Genomic DNA, 27,847 nt, shown 5'->3' with positions numbered 1-27,847 from the left:
AATGGATGGTAATTAAGAGATCAAAGTCTAATTTGCTCATTCTTCATGCCAAAGTGACGGCCAGAAGGAAAACCACCTAGGTGAGACATCAGGTCCACGGACTCTAGAGATTTGAAGAAAAGTTTCAGGTGTTAAGCTAGGACTATTTTAAGGTTCCACAGTACTAATGGTTTGCTGACTGGATGCTTGGTATGCTACATTCCCTTCATGAACTTTGAAACTAAAGGATGGAAAGTGATAGTTCCAAGAGATAAGCCACAATGGCACTAAGATGTATCGCGAGTAAGAAGTGCTGAGGCCTGATAATGAAAGAAGACATATTGAAAAAGGTCCCTCGGACCTCAAGAGGAGTCATCCAGTTGACTAGTCTCACACCATGCAGAGAACGTCTTCCACTTGAAACTCTAGGATTTTCTTCTGGAAGATTTTCTAGCTGAGATCATGTGGTCTTCAACATCCATGCCATGCACTCAACATCCAAGCCATGAGGGCCAAGCATGAAAGATTCAGGTGGCAGAATTTTCTGCCCTGCTAGCTGATGAAGGTTGGAGACACCCAAAGCTGGAAAAGGGACTGGACAGAGAAGGTAAGGATATTGCACTTAACATAACCAAGCTGGGGCTATGAGAAAAACTCTCACACTGTTGTATATCATCTTCTGGACATTCCTGGTGATGAGTGGAAATGAAGGATACGTGTAGAGCAGACCAATGCAACAGTTTAGAGCAAAAGCATCAACATCTGAACTCAGGCTGTTCAGTTTTAAAGAACAGAACCAATCAAACTTCTAGTTATTATTAGATGAGAGCAGGACAATCACCAGGGTTCTCCAATGGAAGAAGAGTTCAGCCAGTCTGCCAGCATATTCTGAACACCTGGGAGAAGGGTGGCCTGGAAGTAAGAACTGGAATGACAGGCCCATGACCATAAGAACATAAGAAATTGCCATGCTGGGTCAGACCAAGGGTCCATCAAGCCCAGCATCCTGTTTCCAACAGAGGCCAAACCAGGCCATAAGAACCTGCCAATTACCCAAACACCAAGAAGATCCCATGCTACTGATGCAATTAATAGCAGTGGCTATTCCCTAAGTAAACTTGATTAATAGCAGTTGACTTCTCCTCCAAGAACTTATCCAAACCTTTTTTGAACCCAGCTACACTAACCACATCCTCTGGTAACAAATTCCAGAGCTTAATTGTGCGTTAAGTGAAAAAGAATTTTCTCTGATTAGTCTTAAATGTGCTACTTGCTAACTTCATGGAATGCCCCCCTAGTCCTTCTATTATCCGACAGTGTCTCTTCACAGAGGGTGTATAAGCCTGTGCCTCCTTGATTGTTTATATAAAACAGTGCCACCAAATTGTCCGACTGGATCAAGATTCTCCTGTCTGAAAGCAGGTAGGAGACAGCTCTTAACATACTGAAATGCTTGCAGTTCCAGAAGGCTAACAACTTTCTACTTCAGACCACAGTCCTTGGGATAAAAAAGCATCAGTGCCTGCACCCAACCTCTGATGGAAGCATCAGTAGCAGAACAACTTGATATGCTGAGACATACAATAAAAGTTGTAAGATCAGAACTTCCAGGTTTATCCATCACTGCAGACTCACCTATAACTCAAGAATTACGAATATCTGATGAGATAACGGTTGGAACAATTGATGCTGGAGGGCACACTGAAGGCATCGCATTCAAAGCAAGTCAAAAGAACCACATGAAAAGGACTGATCTTGCTGACATACGGTCCTGTTGTAGAAAGGATCTGTGTTCCTGTTTTATTATTATGATTTGATATTTATCATTACTGACTTAGTACCTAATGTTTTATTGATATTTTATATTTTACTAGTCTTATTATAAACAGCTTGATTTAATTTTTATATATTATATGACTATATATTAGTTGCATTATTTACCTGTAAATCGCTATGATGATTTGAATAATTGAATGACAGTTAAATCAAATAAATAATAGTAACAGAGTTCTGGCCCTCTCAATTGACAGGAAGGCTTTCTCCTGAGGCAAGTCAACCCAGGCTCCTGTAAACTGGATCCTTTGGGATGCGATTAAATTGGACTTTGGGAAATGGACGATAAATCCCAGAGCCTGAAGAAGTTGAATAGTCTAAAGGAGAGATTCTAGGCCTCTGACCCCATCAAGAAAGAGCCTGCCATCAACCAATTGCTTTAGATACAGTAACAGACTCCGCTTCTGAAGCTGCACCTCTACGACAGTCAGTGGTAAAGCTGAGGATCCATACTGGAGCAGTTTCTATTCATATATTTCTGGGGGGGGGGGGGGGGGGGCATGCACTATGTAATCTCCAATGAGTGGGATGAATAGGGGATGTGCACATATTATCCTTCAGGTCCAGAATGCCAGTTCTTCAGCTCAATGAATAGCAGAATTGTCTGAAGCTTGTGTACAAGTCAAGAAATGTAGGTCTTTAAAAAAAACCAAAAAAAACATGGTCACCTTATCCATGAGTCAATGCTAGTTTTGTCTTCCTACCCCCATAATTATACTGACAACTATCCCCAGTCCTTCCCTCCTTCCACCATGGCTATCCCTGCTCGTTCACTCCTTCCTTCCCTCCAGATACCTTAATTCATGAGTGGCTAGCAGGACGATGACGATAGGAGTTTGGAGGCACCCTGTGCCTGGGCTCCAGCTGTAGGAATGACAGGAGAGGTTGATCAAGCTGCCACGGTCATCACAGAGGAGCAAGAGGAGTATGATTAGCTGTTTCAGACAGCCACGAGGGTCCCATGCCCCACAGCTGCAGAGAAAGTGCCAGCCAGCCTGTGTTTCCCAGGTCGCAGTGAAGAGCTGTGTGCAGAGAGAGGAGGTGGAGCTAACACCCATGATTGCAGCTGAACCTGGGACTTTCCGTAACTCACCTGCTACAAGCAGGACAAGGACAGGAGTTGCAGCTGTTCAGATGCGTCCTCCCTCCTCCTCCATGGAGTCCCAGTGTCACACTTTGAACCACGTGGTTCTAAGCATGCCAATCAGGTCCTGGCAGTGGAGTAGAGAGGACACATCTGAAGAGTTGCAACTCCTGTCGTCTTGCTTGCAGTGAGTGAGTTACAGTAATTCAGAGGTTCAGCCGCGATCACGGTGTTAGCTCTACCTCCTCTCCTGGCACATAGCTCTTCACCTCAACCCAAGAAACACAGGCTGGCCGGCACTTTCTCTGCAGCCGTGGGGCATGGGACCCTCGTGGCTGCCTCGAGCAGCTAATCACACTCCTGCTCCTCTGTGATGACCACGGCAGCTAGATCAACCTCCCCACAGCTGCAACTCAGGCCCGAGATTCCCCCAAACTCCTATCATTGTCCTGCCAACAGCTTGTGAGTTAAGGTATCAGGAGGGGGAGGGAGGGAAGGAGTGAACGAGTGGGGAATAATTATGGGGGGGGAGGGGGGAATTAGCATTGACCCATGAATAGCCATGGGGGAGGGAGGAAAGGAGTGAACCACTGGGGATAGCCAGTGGGGAGAGAGAGAAGGAGTGAACCACTGGGGATATTCATAAGCCCTCTAGGTTTTACCCTAGACTTATCCATGGGTCACAGGCAATCTTCTTACTTTTGTGGTCAAAAAATGCCCTTGACTTATCCACGAGTATATACAGTAATTCATGTTGAACCTCTCCTGGACTAGTAACTTGTTAATGTTTTACAGATCCAAGCTTGGCCATAGCAAACCTGGTTTTTTCCAATCAGGAAATACCTGCAAAATAAATACCCATCCTCTTTCCCTAGAAGAACACATTGAACTACACTGGCTCTAAGAGGGAGAAGAGTTTCTTCTGCAGCAGCCACTGCTGCTGAGAAACAAACCAAAAGTTTCCTGGGGGACAATTTGGTGGGGTTTTTTTTTTTAAAGATGTAATCTGTATCCTTTTCTAATTATGCTGAGAACCCAATTCTCTGATAATATCCTGGGCCAGAGGTTTAAATAAAATCTTAGCCTTCCCCTGATAAGAAGGTCCTCTAACGTGTATACTGACATTAAAGGCCATGCCCTTCCGGATGCCATTGAAGATTTTGACTGGAATGATGGCTATGGCTTTTGGGTTCTCTGCTATGTGGGAAAGAGCAAGGTCCCTGTTGTTGATAGGAATGAAGGAGCGGAGGGTGAGACCTCCTCTGAGAATAGAAGGGTCTCCTCAGTGCCCCAATCAAATACTTCTTAGATGTGAGCAGAGAGTCTGTAGTGGCAAGTGAAAGGATCCGAAGCATAGCACAGTGATCTACAGTTTGAGTCACTGCTTCCTTGACCTCAAAGTCATTCCATTGCAAAGTCATTCCATTGCATGCATCTTTACCCTGGACTCTTCCTCCTTCTCTAACCTAAAGGGAATGTTTTCCACCATTGTATTTACAAACTTAAATCAAGGAGAGGACCTTCTGAGGAGACTTTCTTGTTTCCTGTGGAGGGTAGCATTCCAAAAGGAGACCTACTGACTTCTCTTAAGAGAAGTCCTCAAATCCATATGCATACTCTAGGATTACTTGGGCTTTGAACTAGAATCAAGGGTTGGTGGTAAACTCTAAGTGTTCATCTAGCTAGAAGATAGAGCCTCAGTGAAGGTACTGTTTTGTCTGTTGGCATCTAGACCCCGATGAATTTTTGTACCTTGAGGAAGCTTCTCCCCCACCTCCCACCTGTGGCAATCCTTGAAGCTTCTCTGAGAGCTAGCATTGGAGTGTTTCTAGCAGATGCTATGAGAGTCTTAAGCAGCAGTTAGACCTCCATTTGCAAACTTGACAATGTTGATACTGATGTACTAATACACAAAAATTGCCAATGCAAATACAACTTGGGAAGCAGGATGAGTGATCCTTATCTTCTTGGGACGCTTGAAAAAGACCAGTGGCTGGTATTAAGGCCTTTGGAGGCTGCTGTTATTCTCAAGATTGATGTAAGGATGAGTTCCCCTCTCTGTGGGACTGCTTATGAAGATTTACAGTCACAGCCAGAATATCCCCATTCCCGGAAATGTGCATTGAAGGGGATGGATGCCAATGCTTCTTAGCTTCACTCAATACCCCGCCTGGGCACTCCTTGATGCCGATACCAATGAAGCAGAGTCCTTAGTTTTCATCAGACTGAGGGACCTGGACAATGGTCCATCTCCGTAGCCAATATTTATCTGCAACTGATACATTACTGTTTATAATTTTTTCACATATAAGGTTGAGCTAGTGGTGATTTTTGTATTTTAGTTGATCCATCCTGTACAGGTTTTGTACACTGACAGTCCTTAGCCAGGGTCCACAAAACCGGCTACATGTGAACCCCGGGTTTAAATAATAGATTCCACCATTATGCAATGGCCATGATTCCTTCCTCCCAGGAGCACGGTTCCCAACCCTAGCCAGCTGAGGGAGCAGAAGCCATCCTAAGGAATCAAACCTGGGTCTTCTGCATGGCAGTTCACAGTCCTGTTATTTAGTCACTGAGCTGGTCCCACTAATTATGTTTTATAAGGAGATTCATATTTAGACAGCATGGAAAGCAAAGTTAGCCAGCTAACTTTACAGGCATATTCAAAAGTGAATATTCAAAAGTGAATATAACTGGCTATATTAAAAAGTTAGTTGGCTAAATTTTAACCGGCAACCTTTAAGACCGCTCTTTGGCTCAACCAGAGATAGCCAGCTAATTGGCTAACTTTGAATATCTGAATTAGCTGGTTAACATAGACAGCTAATTCAACCCCCTCCCAGTTAAGCCCCTAGACAGCCTCTAACCTAATTGGCTAAATACTAATTTGGCCATCTAACAGTCTGAGTTAGGCAGCTAAATGCTCTTGAATATGGACCTCAAGGTTTTCAAATGAATATTCTGGTGATATTTAAAAAACAAAAAATTGACTTAAATGGAGTTAAAATGATTATGTAAGCAGTAGTAATTTTTATTACATTTCTTTCATAGATTTATTGAATATCTGATTCATTTTTTAAAAACATTATTTAGATTACATTTTTGGAATAAGACTGAGAATTTGATTTCCTAATCTGATTTCTGATCAAAGTTTGAATATTTTGCAATTAATCAACTTTGTATGAATTTGGTTATGAGCTTGCAGCTTGATAACATTTTCTTAAATAGAGGTGATTCCCTATAGATTTTTGTTTATTAACAACGTACTAACTTCAAAAGCCTATAAAAAATGATGGGCTGAGATGGCCTCTCCACTGTTTCTGGCTTTTGAAAATTGCTACAATAGTGAGCACAACTCCTTTGAAAATTCACCTGAATATGATTTACGTACCTTCCAGCCAATTCTTTATCCAAGTACTTGGCTGCCAGCCTTGCCCCATAAACCTCAGCCTGAAGAACAGCGATATGGCGACGTAGTGCTTCATTTTCCTTCCTCAGTAACTTCACTTCTGCTTCTAGCTGAGCCTCTTTTACCTTTTCTTTCTTGTTTGCTTCAAGCTCTTTTTCCTGTCAAGAGAGATGCTGACATTATACCAGCAGTCATGTTGATGCGAACATCACCTTTTGGCAAACAAATGAGTCCAAGTTTAAAAGATGCTACCATCTTCGACAATCACTTAGCTTATTTCACTATTTTAGATAAAGGCTTATTTTACAACTGTTTCTGCATTTCCTAATGACTAGCAAATATAGATGTATTGTTAGAATACAGTCAGTAATATTGCTGACCATAGGAGTCATTTTACTTGCTTTTAAAGTTTCCCAAAAAATTTGGTTTCTTTGCTGATTTTCAACCTTTCCCTTTTTTCCCCCCGAGCCCAGCAGATTCCTCCTGCTCCTTTGCGCCTCCAGATCCACTGGAAGCAGGCCTGGGATCCAACTACCCAGGGATTTTTTCCTCTATTTCCTCACAACTCACCCAGCCCAGTCATTGCAGCAATAATTCTCAGCCAGGGACCATACACTAAGGCTCTCTCTGGAACTCTGCAGTCATAAGAACATAAGAAGTTTCCATACTGGGTCAGACCAAGGGTCCATCAAGCCCAGCATCCTGTTTCCAACAGTCGCCAATTCAGGATAAAGTACCTGGCAAATCCCAAATAGTAAATAAACCCCATGCTACTAATGCCGGTAATAAGTAGTGGCTATTCCCTAAGTCAATTTGATTAATAGCATTTTATGGATGTCTCCAGGAACTTATCCAAACATTTTTTAAACCCAGCTATGTTATTGGCCTTAACCACATCCTCTGGCAATGAATTCCAGAACTTAACTGTGCATTGAATGAAAAAGAATTTTCCCCTAAATATGGTTACTAGGTATCACTATTATGCAATGACTGGGACACAGTCCTTTTTGCAGTATCCCCAGCCCTAAACCTTCCCTTTATAATTCACAGATCAACTGAAATTTCCAAACTAGCAGAGAAACGCAAAGTCTCTTCCTAAGCTAACTTTCAACTGCTTCTCCTATAACATGCTAGCTGGGGACCCAGCATCTCTGCAGGTATCGCTGGCACATGTGATGTGGAGAGGGATGCTTGGCATTTCAGACAAAGAACTTGTTTATTGATTCTTAATTCTACATATCCAAGGGGACTAACACAGCAAGCACAATTCTTTGCTCAAAGAATCAAAAGCAAAGCTGAACCTCAAAGGCTGAGAAAGGTCTCAATCCGAGTAAGGTAGGAAAGGTCACGATTAAGGTTGTCAAAAAGGTTTAATGAAATATGCGGTGGCACTCTTATCAGAATGTCATTGTGTGGCTTATATCATTTTGCTTTGCAGAAGATGGACCTATAACTTTCACCTCTTCCTGTCCTGTCTGAAGCAGACTATCTGCTAAATGAATCGCTTTATTACCTGAAGCACTAGTCCAAGTATAATAAATAAGAGCATCGCTTCACATTAAATCAGTGCTGTTCCGACTCATCATATACCTTGCAAAAATGTGTGGTCACGCAGCAACAGCAGTGAAATGGAACAAGCAGAAGTCGAATATTCAGTCTCTAACAGAGAGGCTCTTTAATAAAGCTGATCTACTGTGTATTCCAAAATTATTTATGCTATATGATGCAATAAAGCCAAAACAATTGAGGCACCCTATCATAAAAGAATGATAAAGACACATATTTACTTAACTAAATTATAACCTTCACAAACTGAGGCAGTGGACAGCTGGCCTTGCCTACCTGCAGGGACTCTGCAGTGTTAATGGAGGTTTTAATTTCGTTTAATAAACATTGGTCCCTGGGAAGAAATGCATTGACTCTCTGGCTTTTGTCAGACTATTTAAGAGCAATTTGGGTGGCAGTCAGATGGCACTATTTGCTGACAAAGGAAACATTTTCAGTGCTGAGCTTCACAACCTTTGCTGAAGATTAGCAGTTTGCAGGAAGAAGGCAAAAATGATGTTTACCAAAGGGAGAAACCGAGCACTGAGGTTTTGATACTGATGTCTCTGGTAAGGGATAGGAAGTAAAGTATCTATGAGAATAGCAGAATTGCTTTTTTGTCAAATGAGTCTGGTATCTTCTCTGAGAAGATACTGGATTGTGGTGGCTGTAGTTAGAGTCTGTAATGTTGTACACTGTTTTTCGATATTGTCTCAACCTTATCACCAAATAAATTGTCCTTTGAGCAAGAGGCATCAGCTAACTCGTCAAGAACATCTCCTCTTAAACCCGATGCTCTCAACCAAACTAGCCTTCTGGCAGCTATTGCTATGGCTGAGGATATATCAAAACTGTTATAGATAGGACTTTATAATCTGTTTAGAGCATCTGTCTGAGTCCAGAATATAAGGCTGAATTTATTTTTCTGAATGACAGCCGGAAGAGCTGAGGTGTCTGACTTTTTACAAAATATTATACAAGTATTCAGTCATCCAGAACTGATGTGCTGAGATTCTGCTCTGCAACACTGCAAACTGAAAGACCTTCTTACCCACAATACTGAGAACATAAGAACATAAGAAATTGCCATGCTGGGTCAGACCAAGGGTCCATCAAGCCCAGCATCCTGTTTCCAACACAGGCCAAACCACACTCAGATATTCATCACAAACAAACTACATAAAACTGGTTGAAATGAAGTTATAACATGGCATAAGATTTTAGCTTGATTAGATACAAAGAGAGCAGTTTATCAGATTGTGCTGATGTGTGCGTGCTGACGATTCTGTGCTTGTGTGTGCGCCCTTACACCTTATAACTATTGAATGGCTGGACCTAGATTAGCCAAACTTGGTGTGGACTTTTAAACTTGGATAGTGCTTTAGGAAATCACAGGAGCGATGTGAAGCTCCTTCTATTTAAAGTATATTTATTTCTTGAATTTTTCTAGTAATCCTATTTTGTTTGGCTCCCCTTAAAGAAGAAAAAAGAAGCTACTAAGAATCTGATGATCCTAAAAAAAAGAACCTAACTTCATGAAAACAATGTGCATTGTGCAACAATAAATCTCCAATCTTTAAAAGTCCTTCTACATCTGATGTCAAAATTTCAGTAGGCAAATGAGAAGAAAAAGAAACTGACTTGTAAGGTATGTTAACTCATGAGAGAAGAAGCATTCTAAGTAAAGTTGTTTACCTGTAACAGAAGATCTCTGATGACAGCAGTAAACTAGTCACAAAACAAGTAGGTTACATAGCATCAAATGGAATAAAAATTCCAGAACTTTCTGGAAAAAACAAAAATCTTTTTCTGTACATGCACAGGACTTCCAGTGCTGTGGGAGCCCCACAGCTTCTCGTAGTTCTTGTTTAGCCAAGATATGTAAGGGAGAGAATGACATCCAAGAAAATGGATGGAGGCTGTATGTTAAAGGTAAACTACTGTCTTCAGAATACAGTCGTATGTACATGAGTTTACTTTCCCTGAAAGCAAGCAGGCTTACCATGTCACAGAAGTGGAACTCTGTAACTAAGGATTGTCTAACAAAAAATGGGGGAAAGCAACAAAAAAAATATAAAATAAACTATCAATGCATAGGTATAATTTAGATGGGAAAAAATCTTTTGTATTTTGTCATTTTTGTCTTTAAAAGGGAGGATAATTGGGAACTATAAAATGAGTACTAGGTGGGAGGGGTTAGGTTCTATTCCTTGAAAAAGTCCATAGAGAGACAATCCCAACCTACTATCCTGAGGGAAGTCTGTGTCAGGACAACAATGCGAGGTGTATTTGTGGGATGAACTCCATATCAGAGCCTTGCAATCTTAAGGGTACTTGACATCATCATGGCACAGTGGGCTTTGACATGCCATGTAAGGCAGTGTTTCCCAGTCTTTTCAAGCCCAAGGCACGCCTACATTAACAAAAATGTTGTCTGGCATGCCAAGTTCCAGGGGACAGACAATGGAGAGGACTCACAAGGTGAAAAGAAGAACTTGGGAAGTACTGAAAACCCAAGGCTTTTCCAAATTTTAAAAACAAAGGGCAGATACACATACATTTGTCTCAGTGGGCCAGTTCCCCCTATATATGAGTGCAGGAGAAGAAAGAAGTCATCTTGGCTGCTGTTCCCAACATTCAGAATAAGTCACATCCGGTGCTCCGTGCACCCTCTGTCTCACTCAGCCAAAGACAAAGACAGAGGCTGGAATAACAAAGGGGAAAGCTCAGAGGTGGGAAGATGAGGAATTGCTGGGTGCACCAAACAAGGCGGAGCCCAGCTAACCATGCTCTGCAAACTGCCCATTAACTATTACACTCCAGGGCTCATGTTGTAGTTAGGAAGAGGCATTCATCATTACACACAGGCCGATACAGTACAGTGCGCTCCGGTGAAGCGCACTGTTAACCCGCATTTGGATGCGCGTTTTCGATGCTCTAGCTTTACCCCTTATTCAGTAAGGGATAGCGCGTCAAAAACGCACGTCCAACCCCCCCGAAACTAATAGCGCCCGCAACATGCAAATGCATGTTGATGGCTCTATTAGTTATTCCCGCACGATACAGAAAGTAATATGTGCAGCTAAGCTGCACATTTTGCTTTTAGAAATTAACGCCTGCCCAAAGGCTGGCGTTAATTTCTGCCGGCACTGGGGAAGTGGACAGAAAAGCAGTAAAAACTGCTTTTCTGTGCACCCTCCGACTTAATATCATGGCGATATTAAGTCGGAGGCCCCAAAAGTAAAAGTAAAAAATAAAAAATAAAAAAATCGGCCCGCGGGTCTGAAGACGGACGCTCAATTATGCCGGCATCCATTTTCCGAACCCGTGACTGTCAGCGGGCTCGAGAACAGACGCCGGCAAAATTGAGCATCGGCTGTCAAACCTGCTGACAGTCGCCGCTCCTGTCAAAAAGGAGGTGCTAGGGATGCTTAGTATCCTAAGGGAATTTAGAGATGTTCCCTTAGGATACTAAGGGAACTTAGAGATGTCCTGGCAGCTCGCTTCTTTAGAATCGGGATTAGTTCTTGAGGACTGTAGTGTACTTGGATTTCAGAAAGGTCTTTGACACAGTTCTACATATGTCTAGAAATAAATTGCCCATGGTATGGGACCTTGTGTGTCTGACTGGGTTAGAAACTGGCCGAGTGGGAGGCAACAAAGGATAGTAGTAAATGGAGCTTTCTCTGAGGAGGTGGGTGTTACTACCAGTGTGCCTCAGGGATCAGTCCTTGAACTGGTTCTTTTCAACATTTTCATGTGTGACATAGTAGGAGGACTGTCAGGAAATGTTTGTCATTTTTGCCGATGATACAACTAAGAAGATGTGGAAAACATAAGGAAGGATCTAGCAAAGTTTGAGGGATGGTCTAGCATCTGGCAGCTAAGATTTAATGTTAGAAATGAAGAGTAATGCATTTAAGATGCAAAAATCCAAGAGGGAGGTACAGTATTGGAGGTGAAAGTCTTCTAAAAGCACGAAAGGAGAGAGGGATCTGGGGGCGATTGTATCTGATGATCTTAGGGTGGCCAGATAGGTGGATAAAGTGATGGCAAAAACCAGAAAGAGGATGGGCTACATAGGGAGTTAAATGGTCAGCAGAAAAAGAGAGGTGATACTGCCCCTGTATAGGTCCCTAAGGAGACCTCATTTGGAATATTGTGCACAATTCTGGAAACCACACCTTCAAAAAAATATAAACCGGGTGGAGTCGGTCCAGAGAGTGACTTCCAAAATGGTCAGTGATCTTCGTTCAAAAGCATGTGGGAATTAACTTAAAGATCTAAACATATACACCCTACAGGAAAGACAAAATAAAAGAGAAATGGTATAGATATTCAAATATCTTGAACATTTCCATGCACAGTAGGCGAACCTCTTTCAACGAAAAGGAGATTCTAGAACAAAGGATTATGGGTTGAGGGTGAAAAGGGGTAGACTCAAGAGTAATCTTAGGAAATATTTCTTTACAGAGAGGGTAGTGGATTCATGAACGGCCTCCCGGTAAAGGTGGAGGAGACAAAAACAGTATCTAAATTTTAAAAAGAATGGAATAAATATAGAGGATCTCTAAGGAAGTGATGGGAATTATAAAGCTAAATTACTTGGGCGGATGGGGAAATTAGATGCCCATAGAGTCTTTTCTTGCCATCATGTTTCAATGATGGCACACTGGTTGAGAAAAACTGCTCAAAGGACAACACTGCCAAGCATAAAAACAAAGATGATGCAGTCTACTATCCAAGTGAAAACAGTACACTTTCACTACATCACAAGATCTACTGAAATCAAAAGAAATAAAATGCTAGGTAAACTTTTAATTGACTTGAATCCACTCCAGATGGAAGGTGGCATTCCAAAGCATGGAGAGCATCTTCATTCTTGCGGGCACATGGCCTAGGGAAAAATATTGGTAGGGTAACTGACTGATTAACATGGAAGTCCAACACTACACCTTGGGCAGAAATTCAGGGTAGTTATCCACACTGATCTGATTATAATCATATCATGTGTAAAGTGGATAAATCACTAGGGCCTGGACCTCATTGACTCTGCAGGCTGAAGTGACTGCTGTCAAAAAAATAATCTTCCAGGTCAGGTACTTGAGCTCACAGACTCAATAGGGGCTTTCATCAGCTGGGTTAGAACCACACTCGTCCCATGACACAGTGGGATGCTTCAACTGAAGCAAGCCCTACATGACTGACAAGTTAGGAATAAGTGCCAATTTTATTGAGCTACACCCTAACAGAGTTGGTTGTGAGGTTAGACTCTTAATAAAAAAGGTAGTCACGCAATTTTTATGTGGGACAGGAAGAGAGTCCTAGAACCCTACGTTACACTAAATGGCAAATCTCCTCTATTTGAAGCCATAAGACCTCTTTAGCTGATTCCTTTCTAGAAGTCTGGATGACTCGAGACAAATCTCATCCAAAACACTAAGATCAAATTACATCCCCTCAACATCCAGGCTATGAAGACTAAAAACTTGATATCGAGGTGGAGCAACAATCTCAGTTTTGTGTGACTAAAATTGGAAAATATCCTGACCAGACTGGTTTTCTGAGGTATAATTACCACAGAATCAGAAACCAAGCCAGTCTTAGCTAAACCACAACTATGATTATCATAGTTTCCTTTTCTACTCTGAGTTTTATCAATATTTTCACTACTAGGGGTAGTGGGGATCTGCAGCCACACTGGCAACATTCCTGTTCCAGATCACCTTGACAGTGCAACAGTGGAGGAAAATTTTGCTTATCACCTGCTGGTCCAGGGACCATGAGGGTCCAGGTGACGACTTAGCCAGTCTGCCAGGACATTATCTTTCCCTGCCAAGTATGTGGCCTTAAAATCCACTCCATGAGAAATGGCCCAGGTCCATATCTTGAAAGCTTCTCAGCACAGGCGAGAGCCTGTGCTGAGAATATAACTACCCTGCTATCTCTCCAGATTAGGACAATTTTGTTGACTAGTTTGTTTCTGGTAGTCTTCCAAATGTTCAGAAAAGGAGGATTTGTGAAGAGTTGTTTGTTTTTTTTCCTGAAGGGACCAAAGGCTGTATGGTTACTAATACTGATTAGTTTGTTCCTGACTATGCTCTTGTTAGGCCAATCATACAGGACATCTTACCCACAATGCAAATTTGCATAAATAAGCTGTAATGAAAACTAAACATTTGGTGAAAACTTGTGGAGCTGATACAAGACCTAAAGGCAATTCACTGCACTGGAAGTGCAGTGTTCCTGCCATAAATCTTAAGATATCTCTTGTGACTTGAATTCATAACTATATGGGTGTAGGCCTCCTTAAGATCCAGTGAACATAGACAGTTCCCTCTGTTTAAGAGTGGAAGAATACTGTCCAAGGAAATCTTGACCTGTTCCCTTTTTTTGAAATGTGTTCAAGGACCTTAGGCCTGATCCTCCTATCTTTCTGGGGACAGCAAGTCCCTAGAGTAAAAGTCCTGTCCTTTTTTCTGGGTGGGCCAATCCCTTGGCCTTTAAAAGGGAGAATTATGAACTATGAAAATCCTTTTATTTTGGATGGACAATTTGAATAGTTATAATTTATAACCATCGTGTACAATCCAGAGGACCCAGCAGTCAGAGGTTAAAATTGGCCAATAGCTTGCAAAAAAAAATAAAATAAAAAAATGTAGCCTTCCTTCTACAAGGAAGTGTTCTGGATCAGAAATTGGGATACTGGTTATTTCTCTTGGAACAAATCAAAACCCCAATACCAGTTTGAATGACTGGCAGTACAGAATACAAACTCTTGACTTCACTAGTGAGATCTTGAGCCCTGCTGTTTTGGGTGAAAGGGCCTCTGATCGCATATCTGCTACTTCTTCATGAAACCAGTCTGGTGTTTTCAGGTTAAGTCAGCTCAGAAATGGCAGCAGAGTGGATCAGAAACATTAAGTGGTGGCCCTTTATTACATCCACTGCTTCTTTATTCTGATCTATGAAGAGCCTGTCTAAGCACACCTTTCCTGCTTGTCTTTTCAAAAGCTTTAAGTTTGCAGCCATGCAAATCTCAATGCCATTGCAGGGGCTCTTGAGGTAGTCTCAAAAACATTATAGGTCATCACAACTAGAAGTTTTTCTCAAATTTCATCTTTTTCCATAAGGGTATAAAATTAATTTTGCGTCTCTTGAGGGTAATGGTGAACATATTTTGCAGTATCTTCTAAAACGGTATGCAAATATTCAACCACAAAGTTGATAAGAATCTAAGTTTTACTGAATTTAATAATTCTTATAATTTCACCTCCCAATAAGGTTCATAGTTTGATTCCCAGCATGAGTCTTGCTAATCCTTTTAAGGGAAGATTCAAAGACCATAGCATGTAACAGTTGGGGCTTGTCAATTTTTGTAGTTGCATGGACGTGATACTTCACATTCATCTTCTCTCTCACCAAAAATATGATTTGTTGAGCATTCGACATCTTATATATATATATATATATCCTGGAATAGAAGGTGGACAGGCACCATTGCTAACTCGTTTGGGGGTGTCAAGGTAATTCAGGAGACCAAGTTAAAGATGTCCTGGGTTTTCACTGTACTTACAAAAGAAAGGGGACAGCATTAGCCATCCTTTGAACAAAATCTAGTAAGAAAAGTCTTCAGATGGGAAATGCTTCTTCCTGTCGTGGAGAGGGCTCTGAAGAGAAATGTGAATAGTAATCCCCTTCAGGACTATCATCTATAGAAAAATACTTGGAGCACTAGGATTTCTTGGATGCTTAGCTCTTCAATCTGTAGAGAGTTCAAATGTGTTAAGATGATGCTGACCTCAGATCAGTTATTTCTAGGACCAGGCTTGAAAGAGAAACTGGTTAAGTTTCATGGGCTTGTGTCACTGCCTCAAACCTTGGACAGGTCAGCTGAGATGAATGCTCAAGGAACCAAATTATTATGGGCACAGTAATCAGCATCGATGAGCACATATTAGCTGACATGTTGCTCAGTGTATCCATAAAGTTCAAGAGAATATTGCACGGAGTGAATATCACCAACATTTTCCTTTCTAACTCTGAATCAAACAGTGTGGATGATGACATAGTAGGCCTTGTAGGAGATGTATATCCCCCGAATGGCCATAACAAAAGAAAACTCAAAGGCAATGAAATGAATGTGGGAAGACCAGTATGGAGTGTCTTGCTTTTTCAACATAACAAAAAAGGGGGAAAAAATGCAAAATCTAGAGAATAAAAATCTTTTTAGAGAAGTGATGTCAGAGAAACCCCACCCACCTTAAAAAAAAATATCCCCCCCCCCCAAAAAAAAAAAAAAGACTACCCGACTCCTTGTTTCCTGCTGAAATATCAGGGTGGAGGGCACAATTTGGCAGATTGTCATTAAAGGAAAATGTATTTAAAAACAGTAAAAAGAGGATAAAATGATACAACTACTGACCAAAGCCAAATGAAGAAGCACACAAACTGAAGTGAAGAAAAGAGCCTGCTGGAAATGTAATACTGGACTGTGGGGGAAAAAAACCCCAGAAGCTGTAGTATTGCTATAGCACAAGATGTCCTGGATAAGTACAGAAAAGAATTCTATTTTTTATAGAAAGCTCTGAATTTTTTGTTCCATGGAGTTCCATATACAGTCATATGACCCACTTGCATGACATGATGAACCTGCTTGCCTTCGGAGAAACAAAGTCTTCAGTCACTATAAACTCTTAACCTAAATGGGGTGTTGAAAAGTTAAAGGGTGGCACAAAGTAGACACACCTAGTTTTACAATGTTTTATACAAAGAATAACAGTACTGTTAAAAAAAGGCTGGAAAGTGCCATACTTACCATTTCCTCCACAGAAGGGACAGACTTAGGACAGAAGAAAAAAAGACCCAGAATTAGAATGAATGAGAAACAATGAAAATTTTCAGAAAAGAGAAATACATGGAGGAAGCAGAGTTAACCAACAAAACATGGTACTATAAAAAGCTTCATATTAATCAAAGATCTATTTTTCATGCTTACTACTCTTATTACTCTGTAAAACATGAGTCTACTATGAACTTTGTACTATGCTTAAATGTAGCACATTTTTAATAATGTATTATATAAATTGGGCTAAGAACATGTCTTGCAGAAAAAAAGTGCAAATATGATTTTCATACATTATAATTACTTGCCTGATAACAGCAGAAAAGTGACCTATGTCACTTGTGCCAATTGGGAGAACATTCCAGAAAACATACAGGCGCCTCACTAGACACCGCCGACATGTTGCTCTCCAGTTGACCTTAAGGCATGGCTAATCTTAAACTTAAATCTATCCTAAAAAGCAGTAAAAACAATTCTGAAAATGGGAGACAAGTGGGTAGTGTGGCTCATTGTTCTTCTAGACTAAACTAGCCTAACTGCTATTGTCAAATTAAAAGGAGGCAAAACACACACAACAGCTACATTTTAGTGAGAGGAAAGCAAGCTAGCTTATTATAAATGGTGTTTTCTGCAGATAGTAGTCATTGCCCTGAACAGACCTCTCTATCTCTGTTAACAGAGCTTTTGCTGTACTGAGCATATGCAGGAATTCTCACTTGGGCATTGCCTCATGAGCCGCTTCAGTCAATTTGAGAGCTAATTCTAGCTAGGTAGTTGACTCTCCAGGAAGGCAGGCAGGTATTTAGTATGTCTAATTCATCCTGCTATCTATGGAAAGTTTACGGTAAGCAAACTTACTTTTCCATCATTAAGCAGGGTTGAATAAGCCATAACATGTGGGGGGTCCCCAAGCTGAGAGTTCCAGCGGAGCATTTACTGTATAATCAACCCTGAGCTCATGGTAGAAAGACAACTTCTGGATGAGAAAGCTATACAAAATTACTTATCCAAATTTACTGTCACTCTTGGAGACTGTCCAGACGATAATGGGATGCAAAGGTGTACACTGACGACCATGCTGAAGTTTTGCAGATGCCTTCAAGTGGTACAGCTCACAGGTGAGCCATTGTTACCATGACTCTAACCTGGTGAGCCATGACGGTGTCTGTAATTTGTAGGCCTGCTAGCGTACAGCAGTATGCAATGCAGTCTACTAGCCGGGTGCTCAATGTGCATTTGGCCACTGCTATGCCCAGTCTGTTAGAATCGCAAGAGATGAATAGCTGCAATGCCTGATAATGTGGCTGAATCCTCCTTTTGTAGTAAGCCAGGGTTCTTTTACAGTCTTGTGAATGTGGTCTTGCCAAGAATGTAGTTAATACCAATGACCTGATTAATATGGAAAGCTGATACTACTTTTGTCATAAACTTCAGGTAGTGCAGAGTATCATCCTATTGTGGAAGAATTGCATATCAAGTGGATAATGAACTAAAGTCTGAAGCTCGCCGACTCTTCTGGCTGATGTTACTGCGAAAAGCGGTACTACTTTCCTCATTAGAAACCTGAAAGAGGCAATCGCAGGATCCAAGATGGCACCCGGAGAGCTACTGTTGTGAGCATGGCTTTTTCTCTTCTCATTTTCAGATTATTTTTGCTTGTCGAGATTTGGCAGGAGGACAGCTATCTCCTGTTGAGAATCTATCCACGCTTCAATGAATTTGTTTTTTTGCAAGGGACTCAAAATTGATTTCTTGAAATTCACTAAGAATTCTAGAGATTGCAGAATTTGCACTGATTTTTGCAGAGAAGTTAACAACTTCCTTGGAACTCACCATATCAAGCCAGTAGTCTAAAGGGAAGACTTGGATGCCCTATTACAGATGTGCTGTTACTACAGCCAGACACTTGGTGAAGAGAATGTACTGCTCAGAGGCTGAAGGGAAGAACTCTGTACTGGTAGTAGAAGAGCCAATTATGAAGCACAGGTAATGCCAATGGGAGAGAAGGATGATAATATTAACCTTATTATTTAGATCCAGAGTGCACATCTACTCATCCTTCTGGATGAAGGGCAAAATTGTGTAGATGAAATTGATTTTGAATTTCTCCCAGAGTAAATGCTTTTTCAGTCTTCTTAAATCCAGGATAGGACTCGGTCCACCAGATTTCTTGGGGATAAGGAAATAGGAGTAGAACCCCTAGCCATGGTGATGGGGAGGAACGTGTTTTATCATCCATTGTTCCAGGACTAACTCACCTCCAGGCGGAGCTGAATCGAGTGAGACAGATCGGGATTGAAGATTAAGCGATTAGGAAGCATGGGAGGATGGAAAAACTGCAACTGGTATCCAGACTCAACAACCTTGAGGACCCAGCGATCCTTGGGGATTTTGCACCACTCCTTCAGGTAGTACTGGATTCTCCCTCCTACCAGAAACTATGGCTGCTGGGCTGAAAAGTGGTCAAAACCTTAGCCCAGACTTTGGCCGGATTTATTGAGTCGTTTTTGGTTGACAGCACTTTGAAAAGTTAAAAGTTGTTCCTGTTGCAAAAGCAGAGATGGCATTTGGTATAATTGGAATTGCTAGAAGGAGTGTCTCTGGTAATATGGTTTTTTAAAAGAGTAGTAAGGACACCTTGGGGGGCGGATCCAAGATGGCCACCGGATGAGACGCTGTGACTACAGCGTCCTCGAGTTAACTGCTAAAGATTCGTCTTTTTTCTTGCGAAATATTTACCTAACATGGGAAGGAAGCGCAAACCAAGGACATCTTACCCTGCTGATCCCTTGGTGAGCACTCCCTCCGGCCCGATGGATGCCCATGTCACACGCAGCACTCGAGAAGCGGGAGACCAACCGTTGCAGAGTGGGGGAGGGGAAGTAGAGCTCCCCTCTCTGCCTGGTTCTATGTCACCCTTGAGTCCCGCAGTGAGGACTCCACCGCTAGACCCAGCAGCCGGTAGAGAAGCAGCACAGAATGGGGAGGATACTCTGAACCGGAGTGCTCATGATTTCCTCTCAGCAGGAGCAGGAGTGCTGCCGACGGCTGCTTCAAGCCCAGCAAACGATCAGGGGCATGGCGGTGAAGTAGGAGGATTCCTAACTGAGGGAAACGCTATGGCTGCTGCAGTTTTTGCCACGAAGGCAATACCAGCAATGGTAAGACCTCAGGTTTTCTCTTTTGAGACTTTACGGGAAGCCATTAATGATATGAGGACAAATATATTACAACAACTAACTCCAGCAATGGAGCAATTGAGGAAATTTGAGCAAAAGTTGGAGGTGTATGAAAAATCTAATATGGAGGCAGATCAACAATCAGTGACTATCAGGACTGAGATAAAAACGATTCAACAAGTGCAAGCAATGATTATAAAAGATAATAAAATTATGGGACAAAAGATCGAGAGTCTAGAGAACTGTGCTAAAAGTAGGAATGTCAGATATATAAATTTCCCACAGCTACCAGTGAGGTCTTCAAGGGAAGTTTTCAACAGATACATGCTTGAAATACTAAAAATTCCATCCGATCAGAGCCCAATGATTTTGAAATCCTTTTACTTACCAAAGCCTAGAACATCGGCAGAAAATCAAGGAAATGGATTAGAGATGGAAACACCAGTGACTGATCAGCCACTGAATATAACAGCATTGCTGGAAACATCGGATACTGAAATGGCGGTACCTGCAACCCTGATTGTGATTTTTGCCTCTGATACAGATAGAGACAGACTTTTGAGATTGAGTATAAAACATAGAAATAAGAGATTTCTTGGTTTAATGGTCCGAGCCTTTCCTGATTTGTCTCGCGAGACACAGAAGAAAAGGAAGGCCTTTCTCCTTCTGCGACCTCAGGTCTTGTTAATTGGGGCTAGATATTTCCTCAAATTTCCATGCAAATGTGTGGTTAAATACTTGCAAAATACTTATGTTTTTTTCGATCCGCCCCAACTAACAGTTCTTGGTTGGTAAGACCCCAGCGGCCATAGATGGTGTACCCTGAAGGACCCTCCATAATGTCTCACAATAGTGTGGGGTGCTGTATTAATCCGGAATTATCCTTATTTTGGTATGATCCTGTTGTGTTAGATAGGTTTGGTAAGATCCGCCCTCCTATTAGAGGATCTCTTCAGTGGAACAATAAGTAGAGATAATGTCTCTTTACCTTTGTCTTTTTTATTTTCTTGGTTAAAATTAGACGATACTGATGTTATAAGTACCGACTAAGATTATTGTTTTCCCTGATTCTGTACAAGATTTTCTTGAATTGTAAAATTGCATAAATAAATAATAAAAAAAAAAAAAAAAAAGACACCTTGCAGAACACTGTTGTTCCTGTCTTGTGGAGAGGGACTGCTACATGTTCCATTATTTGAGCAACTGTTTCTCTAAGCTTTTCTCCGAAAAGGTGATCACCCAGACACGGAATGTCTGCCAACTTATCGTGGATATTATTGTGTAGGCTACTGGCACACTCCAATGGATGTTATGGATGTGCAAGACATGATATCAAATACTTTATAGATGGAATGTCTAAGAGTGGTTGATGTTATGTGATTCTGCCTCACTGATGCAGAAGAAAAGGTTTCAATTTCTGTATACAATCGTATAAGCATTGAACTATGTAGAATTGGTGAGTGGAAATTCATGCATTAAGCACAGAGCTTTGAAACACCTTTTTCCCAAAATTGTCTAGTAGCCTGGGACTCTTCCCCAGCAGAGTATTTGAACATATCTTTGTTTTCTTTACTCTTAAGAGCTGAATCTATCCCAACTGATTGATGGGTAAATGCAGTATTGCAAAGCCCATGGATTTTTGTACTCTCTACTTGAAGTCTAGTTTCCTTGCTACTGGGGAACAGGAAATACATTTACAACATTCCAGTTTGCAATTCTTGCAGGATATTATGAACTGAGATTGCTTCTGGCTCTGCTGGAGTTTCTAGAATTTGAAGACGACCAAAGACATTTGTGTGAGAATCTTTGTCCTTACACACACATTAACTCCAAGCACCTTCCGTCTGGAAATCTACAGTAAAAAAGGTCCTCTGATGGAAACAAGTGTCCGGAAGGGTTTGGAAAGGAACCCCATAAACGTTTCTTCAGAGCTCAAAAGGTATGGGAACTCTGATCCAGGACCCCAGTGATGAAGAAGATGACTGAAGAGGGGTCCTTTGTCATCTCCAAGGGTTATAAGTCCTATGGACATTCTCTGACTGGACTCCACTGCAAACAAATGCTGTCAACTAGAACTATCTCACGAAGGTTCTGACTGAGCATCCACCTTCAATAGGGATATTAGAACTCCTCGTGGGAGTAAATCTGACAACCTGAAAGGAGAGGCTGGAAGTTTCCTCCTTATCCTTAGCTGCTACAAAGGTAAAGAAATCCTTTATCAAATCTGCTATCTGATTAAATGGCTGATATGCCCTCTCTCCTGGTGTGAGCAGTGGAACATCCTCTTCTGATACAAGAATGGAATCCTGCACATTCTTTGGACTCTTTAAAATTTGAATTGGAGGCTGATTAGATGGAGAGGTACCAGAGAGCAAAATGGAATCTGAAATCTCCAGTCTTGTTGGTGTAATGCAGAGGTGGGCAACTCTGGTCTCAAGAGCCACAAACAGGCTTGATTTTCAAGATATTCACAATGAATAAGCATGAAATATATTTGCATACTTTGAAGGCAATGCATGCAAATCTTTCATATGCATATTCATTATGGATATCCTGAAAACAAGGCCTGTTTGTGCCTCTTGAGGACCAGAGTTGGCTACCCTGGTGTAAAGGGCTCTAGTAATTGGTGGGAATAGATGTACCATATCCTCCTCTGCCACTTTCAAAGTTCCGTGCAACAAAATAAACCAACGCCTCTAGAAACCCCTTCTAGACTATAGAACACATACACCACAGGGGTTTACTGTGTGGCTACATGATCTCTGGTGTCTGGGATCACTGCACGGAATCTCACCATTGTACGGTTAAGATTCCAGTAAAGGCAGGTACCATTTTTGCTTTGAATTAGTGGGCCGGATTTTAAAAGCCCTGCGCGCGTAAATCCGGCTGGATTTACGTGCGCAGGGTACTCGCGCGCCTATTTTGCATAGGCCGCCGGCACGCGCAGAGCCCCGGGACGCACATAAGTCCCAGGGCTTCGTAAGAGGGGCGGGGAGGGGGCATGGTCGAGGCCTCCGGACCAGCCCCCGGGTCGGCGCCAGCAGCCCGCTGGCACGCGCAGATTTACACCTGCTTTCACCATGCGTAAATCTGGCAACAAAGGTAGGGGGGGGTGGGTTAGGGAGGGGAAGGTGCAGGGGGTGGAAAGAAAGTTCCCTCTGAGGCCGCTCCGATTTCGGAGCGGCCTCGGAGGGAACAGGCAGCGCGCGCCGGGCTCGGCGCGTGCAAGTTGCACATATGTGCACCCCCTTGCGTGCGCCGACCCCGGATTTTATAAGATACGTGCGGCTACACGCGTATCTTATAAAATCCAGCGTACATTTGTTTGCGCCTGGTGCGCGAACAAAAGTACGTGCTCGCGCAAATTTATAAAATCTACCCCAGTGCTTGTAATTTTCTTATATTTCAATCAAGAGTTCTGACAGAAAGATGTAGAGACAGTATTTCAAGGCAGCTCTCCTAAATAAGCAACTCAGTACTTCTTTAACCAGTTTCTGCAATATTTGCAACTTATTTTCATGCTGTCCAAAGACTGTCTTAAATAAACTCAATAATAGATATCTTCTTGTTAGGTGGCATCGAGAAGCAAGTTATGCTACACAACTCTCTGGATCCTGAAGCAGGTGACAGCGCCAAAACACTTGCAGTGTCGGGCGGGCTCTATTCTGCAAGGAAATATCTACTATTGAGTTTATTTAAGACAGACTTTGGATAGCAGGAAAATAAGTTGCAAATATTGCAGAAACTGGTTAAAGAAATACCGAGTTGCTTATTTAGGAGAGCTGCCTTGGAATACTATATTTTAGTCATCACAGAAATGTATTCACTAATAAGAACATAAGAAATTGCCATACTGGGTCAGACCGAGGGTCCATCAAGCCCAGCATCCTGTTTCCAACAGTGGCCAATCCAGGCTACAAGCACCTGGCAAGTACCCAAAAACTAAGTATACACCATGCTACTGATGCTAGTAATAGCAGTGGTCACTTTCTAAGTCAACTTGATTAATAGCAGGTAATGGACTTCTCCAAGAAGTTATCCAAACCTTTTTTAAACCCAGCTACACTAACTGCACTAACCACATCCCCTGGCAACAAATTCCAGAGTTAATTGTGCGTTGAGTGAAAAAGAATTTTCTCAGATTCATTTTAAATGTGCTACATGCTAACTTCATGGAGTGCCCCCTAGTCCTTCTATTATCTGAAAGAGTAAATATCCGATTCATATTTACCTGATCAAGACTTCTCATGATTTTAAAGACCTCTATCATATCCCTCCTCAGCAGTCTCTTCTCCAAGCTGAACAGCCCTAACTAACCTTTTTAGTATTTCCTCATAGGTGAGCAGTTCTATCCCCTTTATCATTTTGGTTGCCCTTCTCTGTACTTTCTCCATCGCAACTATATCTTTTTTGAGATGTGGCGACCACAATTGTACACAGTATTTAAGGTGCGATCTCACCATGGAGTGATACAGAGGCATTATGACATTTTCTATTTTATTCACCATTCCCTTCCTAATAATTCTTAACATTTTGTTTGCTTTTTGACTGCCACAGCACACTGAGCTGAGGATTTCAATGTATTATCCACTATGACACCTAGATCTCTTTCCTGGGTGGTAGCTCCTAATATGGAACCTAACATTGTGTAACGCTAGCATGGGTTATTTTTTCCTATATGCATCACCTTGCATTTATCCATATTAAATTTCATCTGCCATTTTGATACCCAATTTTCCAGTCTCACAAGGTCCTCCTGCAACTTATCACAATCTACTTGTGATTTAACTACTTTGAATAATTTTGTTTCATCTGCAAATTTGATTACCTCACTTGTCGTATTCCTTTCCAGATCATTTATAAATATATTGAAAGGCACGGGTCTTAGTACAGATCCCTGAGGCACTCCACTGCCCACCCCCCTCCACTGAGAAATGTGTCCATTTAATCCTACTCTGTTTCCTGTCTTTTAACCAGTTTGTAATCCACGAAAGGACATCGCCACCTATCACACGACTTTTTACTTTTCTTAGAAGCCTCCATGAGGAACTTTGTCAAACGCCTTCTGAAAATCCAAATATACTATCATCTACCGGTTCACTTTTATCTACATCTTTATTAAACCCTTCAAAAAAGTGAAGCAGATTTGGGTAAAGCCATACTGACTTTGTTCCATTAAACCATGTCTTTCTATATATTCTGTGATTTTGATCTTTAGAACACTTTCCACTATTTTTCCTGGCACTGAAGTCAGACTAACTGGTCTGTAGTTTCCCGGATCGTCCCTGGAGCCCTTTCTAAATATTGGTGTTACATTGGCCACCCCCCAGTCTTCAGGTACAATGGATGATTTTAATGATAGATTACAAATTTTAACTAATAGATGTGAAATTTCATTTTTTAATTCCTTCAGAACCCTGTTGTATATACCATCCGGTCCAGGTGATTTACTACCCTTCAGTTTGTCAATTAGGCCTACCATATCTTCCACAAACCAAAATGGTTCCTGCCTTTGCTGGAATCTCAACCGTTACATTGGTGAGATTTCTCACAGTGATACCGGACACCAGAGTTAATATAGCAACACATTAAACCCCTGTGGTGTATATGTTCCAAAGTTCTGTGCAAGCCACACATAGCTACACACTGGAAGTACTACAGCAGCATGCATCAATGCTAGAGCAACCTATTCTGGTGGTAAAGGCCCAATGCATTTCTTGTTCCTGGGATTCGATGCATTGGGGATTTGAGTGTCGATGGCACTGATGTTTTGTGCTTCGATGGCGATTTGGGCTTATGCGTCAGCAACACCATGGATTTTTGCTTCAACAGTGTTGGGGCCTGGCGCTGATGGTGCCAAATCACCATGCGTCAACAGTGCTCAGTACTTTTTGCATGCCAGCTACTCTGGCAGTTCCTCAGAATGACATCTCTTCTTCAATGCATACTTTTGATACTCAACCCAGAGGATTTGGCCTGTTCCGCTGATGGGGGGAGATAATTTTGAGGAACTCCTGCTCAACTCAATGCCTGGGGAGGCAGATGAGACTGCACTCTGTGAGAATAGACTGCAGCTTCTGAAAGACTTATGCATTTCCTCCATTTTCCAGGCCCTTTATCTTTGTGCCCCTCCGGTGTCTGTGCCGGCACCGGACAGTGATGACCGTCTGTGCTGGTGTCGATGCTTCCCACGGTGCTTGGTCCAGTCCTCCTCCGGTGGAGCGCACTGTTTACCCGCATTTGGACGCGCGTTTGACACGCTAGCTTTACCCCTCATTCAGTAAGGGGTAATAGCGCGTCGAAAATGCGCATCCAAACACCCTCCCCCACCCCGAAACCAATAGCGCCTGCAACAACATTCCCGCGTGATACAGAAAGTAAAATGTGCAGCCAAGCCGCACATTTTACTTTCAGAAATTAGCGCCTACCCAAAGGTAGGCATTAATTTCTGCCGGCGCCGGGAATATCATGGCGATATTAAGTCGGAGGCCCCAAAAGTAAAAAAAAAAAAAGTAAAAATTTTTTAAAAATAGACCCATGGGTGGGAAAACGGACACTCAATTATGCCGGCGTCTGTTTTCTGAACCCGTGTCTGCCAGCGGGTTTGAGAACCGATGCCAGTAAAATTGAGCGTCGGCTGTCAAACCTGCTGACAGCCGCCGCTCCTGTCAAAATGGAGGCACTAGGGATGCGCTAGTTTCCCTAGCGCCTCCTTTTACCGTGGGCCCTAATTTGCATAGGCCACCCTCCTGAATTGCACGCCCAGGAGAGTGGCCTGAGCGCGCACAAGGAGAGCGGGCGCTCCCCAGCTCTACCGCGCGTTTTTCTGAATCAGCCTGTAAGGGTAGTCAGTTCTCATAACCACACAACTCAAATTCCGCCACAGCAGCAGCCAAAACAGAGGCAAGAGCAGCTGGTGAGTCATAGCAGAGCTAGAGAGGTGCCAATAACTGATACATTACACTCACTCCTAGATTTCCTGCACTCCAGAAATCAGTCATTGGTGCCAATACAGCCAGCACTTTCCCAACAGCCCAGTACCCTCTTGAGCAGAAACACACACACACACCCAGTCTGAGTGCAACCAGTGTCAGTAAGAATGTGAAAAAAAAAATGGAATCCTCTTGGTGCACACAGAAGTTCCAGAAAATACAGAGCCTTTGGGGAGACTCAGCCTGAGCACACGAGACCCCTGCAAACATCATGAGGGAAGACTGTGATCCTCTAACCCTCAGCACAGAGATGCCATACTGGGTCAGACCATTGATCCATCAAGCCCAGTATCCTGTCTTCAACAATGGCCAATCCAGATCTCAAAGAACAGATTCAATCCTGCTTGCTCATAACCAGGGATAAGCAGTGGTTTTCCCAAGACTACATGACTAATTATGATTTAAGGACATTTTCTTCAGAAACTTGTCTACATCTTTTTTTAAACTCAGTTACGCTACATCCTCTGACACCAAGTTCCACAGCTGAACTGTACGCAGAGTATAAAAATACTTTCTCTGATTTGTTTTCAATGTACTATTAGCTTAATGGAGTGTCTCCTAGTCCTAGAACTATTTTGAAAGTGTAAATAGCAATTCCCTGTTTATCTGTATCACCCCACTCATGATTTTATAGACCTCTATCATATTCCCTTTCAGCAGTCTCTTTTTCAGGCTGAAGAGCCCTAACATGTTTAGCCTTCCATCCCCTTTATCGTTGTTGTTGCCCTTCTCTGTACCTTTTCCAGTTCCTCTATATCTTTTTTGAGATGGGGCAACCAGAACTGCAGACAGTACTCAAAGTGCGGTTGCACCATACAAAAGCATTATGATATCCTTTGTTTTATTTTCCATTCCTTTCCTAATAATAATACCTAACGTTACATTTGCTTTTGTAACCACTGGCATGCACTGGACCGAGGATTTCAAAGTATCGTCCACAGTGATTCCAAGATCCTTTTCCTGGGTGGTGACGCCTAA

At 42.1% G+C, this 27,847-nt stretch overlaps 1 protein-coding gene across 2 annotated transcripts in view; it reads right to left on the bottom strand.

The window, feature by feature from the left end:
* Positions 1–27,847, bottom strand: part of GOPC (golgi associated PDZ and coiled-coil motif containing) — a 110,464-nt gene that overhangs the window by 41,698 nt on the left and 40,919 nt on the right. Inside the window, exons 3-4 of one of the 2 annotated variants that reach the window (XM_029596436.1) lie at positions 16,672–16,695; positions 6,291–6,466 (exon numbers count right to left, since the gene is read on the bottom strand). In XM_029596436.1, coding sequence (XP_029452296.1) covers positions 6,291–6,466; positions 16,672–16,695 — 200 coding nt within the window. The remainder of the gene's footprint in view (positions 1–6,290; positions 6,467–16,671; positions 16,696–27,847) is intronic. The other variant, XM_029596437.1, reaches the window with a different exon arrangement.

This window comes from Rhinatrema bivittatum, chromosome 3, assembly GCF_901001135.1.
Source record: "Rhinatrema bivittatum chromosome 3, aRhiBiv1.1, whole genome shotgun sequence".
Taxonomy (NCBI): domain Eukaryota; kingdom Metazoa; phylum Chordata; class Amphibia; order Gymnophiona; family Rhinatrematidae; genus Rhinatrema; species Rhinatrema bivittatum.
Note: the sequence above shows the minus strand (reverse complement) of the source record. Positions and strands in the feature narration are given on the sequence as shown.